The sequence below is a fragment of the Cicer arietinum genome, chromosome 2, assembly GCF_000331145.2.
Source record: "Cicer arietinum cultivar CDC Frontier isolate Library 1 chromosome 2, Cicar.CDCFrontier_v2.0, whole genome shotgun sequence".
Taxonomy (NCBI): domain Eukaryota; kingdom Viridiplantae; phylum Streptophyta; class Magnoliopsida; order Fabales; family Fabaceae; genus Cicer; species Cicer arietinum.
The window spans coordinates 13,873,477-13,875,243 of record NC_021161.2 but is presented as its reverse complement, the minus strand read 5'-3'; the positions used below and the strand labels follow the sequence as shown (position 1 = coordinate 13,875,243).

The window sequence follows — 1,767 nt, the reverse complement described above, 5'->3', positions numbered from 1 at the left end:
AAAATTATGGGTCTTACAAGAGACATGCATCTGAAATAAGTTGGTATTTTTAACTCTAACAATAATTTTAACACAAAATATTTGTTGCAAAATAGGAAAATGAGTTGTAATACAAAAGGTATTGGAAGGTCTAGCAAAAACGCAAAGGGAATAAATACATTAATGAAATATAAAATGACGAAGATTAATTATGTTGCAATAAAAGACTTTTAAAATAAAACTGGATGGTAAACTACATAAATTTATCTGCACAAGTTTCACTCCTAATAGATATGATCAGAGTTAATAAATCTCCCATGCTTTTTAAAGAGTGTAACGCCTAAAATTTAATAAAAATTTATTTCATTAATTAAATAAGAATTTAAAAATAATTTAATACTTAAACTCTTCCCTTTTGAGCCACTCACACATCTCAATTTACCATCCAATTAGATTTAGGCCCTTCATTCTTTTTATACTTATTCTTAGAAGAGGGGGAAAAAAAATAGAAGGAGAAACGGTAACAGAGAAGGAGGGTGCCGAGAGAGACTAAGGGAGAAGGGTAGGGATTTCCTGATGGGTAGAAGGTTAGGGATTTCTTGAAGAGCAGTAAAGGCAGAGATGAAAGAGGAAAAGTGAGAGATGAAACAAAACCCCATTTCTCCTTCTTGCTGGCCATGAGATAGAAGAGTTAAAAATTGAAGATATATGGAGAAATAGCAACAATAGAGGAACCTTGATCGGTAGAAGGTTAGGGATTTTTTGAAGAGATAGAGGAGAAGACCGATTCATGAAATTCCATCATCCTCTTTCTAACCTCTAAAATCTTTCTAGGGGGTGTTTAGGATTGTTAATTTGGCTAAAGATAAGATTTAAGTAGTTATATTACATTTTTCCTCTTTCCATGTGAAAAATTGATCCTTATTGCATATCTTCTTTGAGTTAAGAGTTTTAAGAGTTTTCATAACTATTTTGTCTTGTTTTTAGCTACCTAATATCTAATACTTCAATTAAGAATTTAAAATCATTATCAATTACTTATAATTCTTTAATGAATGATCTTAAAATTTGATTTGATGTTGGCATTTTTTATGAACTTGTTGTGATACTTGTGAACTCAATGAAAGATTTTGTTCTTGTATTTAAAAAACTGCATGAATAAATATAGGTTTATTCAGTTTTTGTGCAGTGATAATGAACTCGAGTTTATGATTCCTAATTTTTATAGTGAAAAAGGAATCATACATAAAATATATTGTTGCTGTCTCCCAACAAAATGGGAGGGTGGAAAGGAAACATCCCTCGGGCAATCGTCCCCTCCACCCAATCGATTACATCTTGCTTCCCTGACCTCCAAACATTTCTTACCTCCTTTATTGCTAAAATCTCTCAGACCAAAAATCAATATGTTCAAATTCTTGATCCAAATGATGTTTCAACCCAGTAGAACAAAGTCATATCCTTTGTAACAAATAAGATTCAACACAATAGGGATCTTGGCCTGGTCTTGACTTCGTAGAACTCTACAGATTTTAGACAAACAACTGAAATCATCTACTTATGGGTGGTACAACTTCAGAAAGCCAAAAGCAATCAGTTCAGAAAGCTATTCACACGGCCTCATCAGGCTCATCCAAGGATGCCCCTTCTCCTTCTGGTGATATCCTTTTGGAACCTTCACTTATTGCTCGTCGCACCATTGCATCTTCATGTGGTCATCCCACAGATCGAGATTCGTACTCTAGATGCCCTATTATCTTTGTTCTAGGATATGCAGATTATGCCTCT

At 33.4% G+C, this 1,767-nt stretch overlaps 1 protein-coding gene across 1 annotated transcript in view; it reads right to left on the bottom strand.

The window, feature by feature from the left end:
- Positions 1-658, bottom strand: part of LOC101492198 (calcium-dependent protein kinase 4-like) — a 13,174-nt gene extending 12,516 nt beyond the window's left edge. The window contains exon 1 of the mRNA XM_073365364.1: positions 505-658. Coding sequence (XP_073221465.1) covers positions 505-658 — 154 coding nt within the window. The remainder of the gene's footprint in view (positions 1-504) is intronic.
- Between the last annotated feature and the right edge of the window lie 1,109 nt (positions 659-1,767).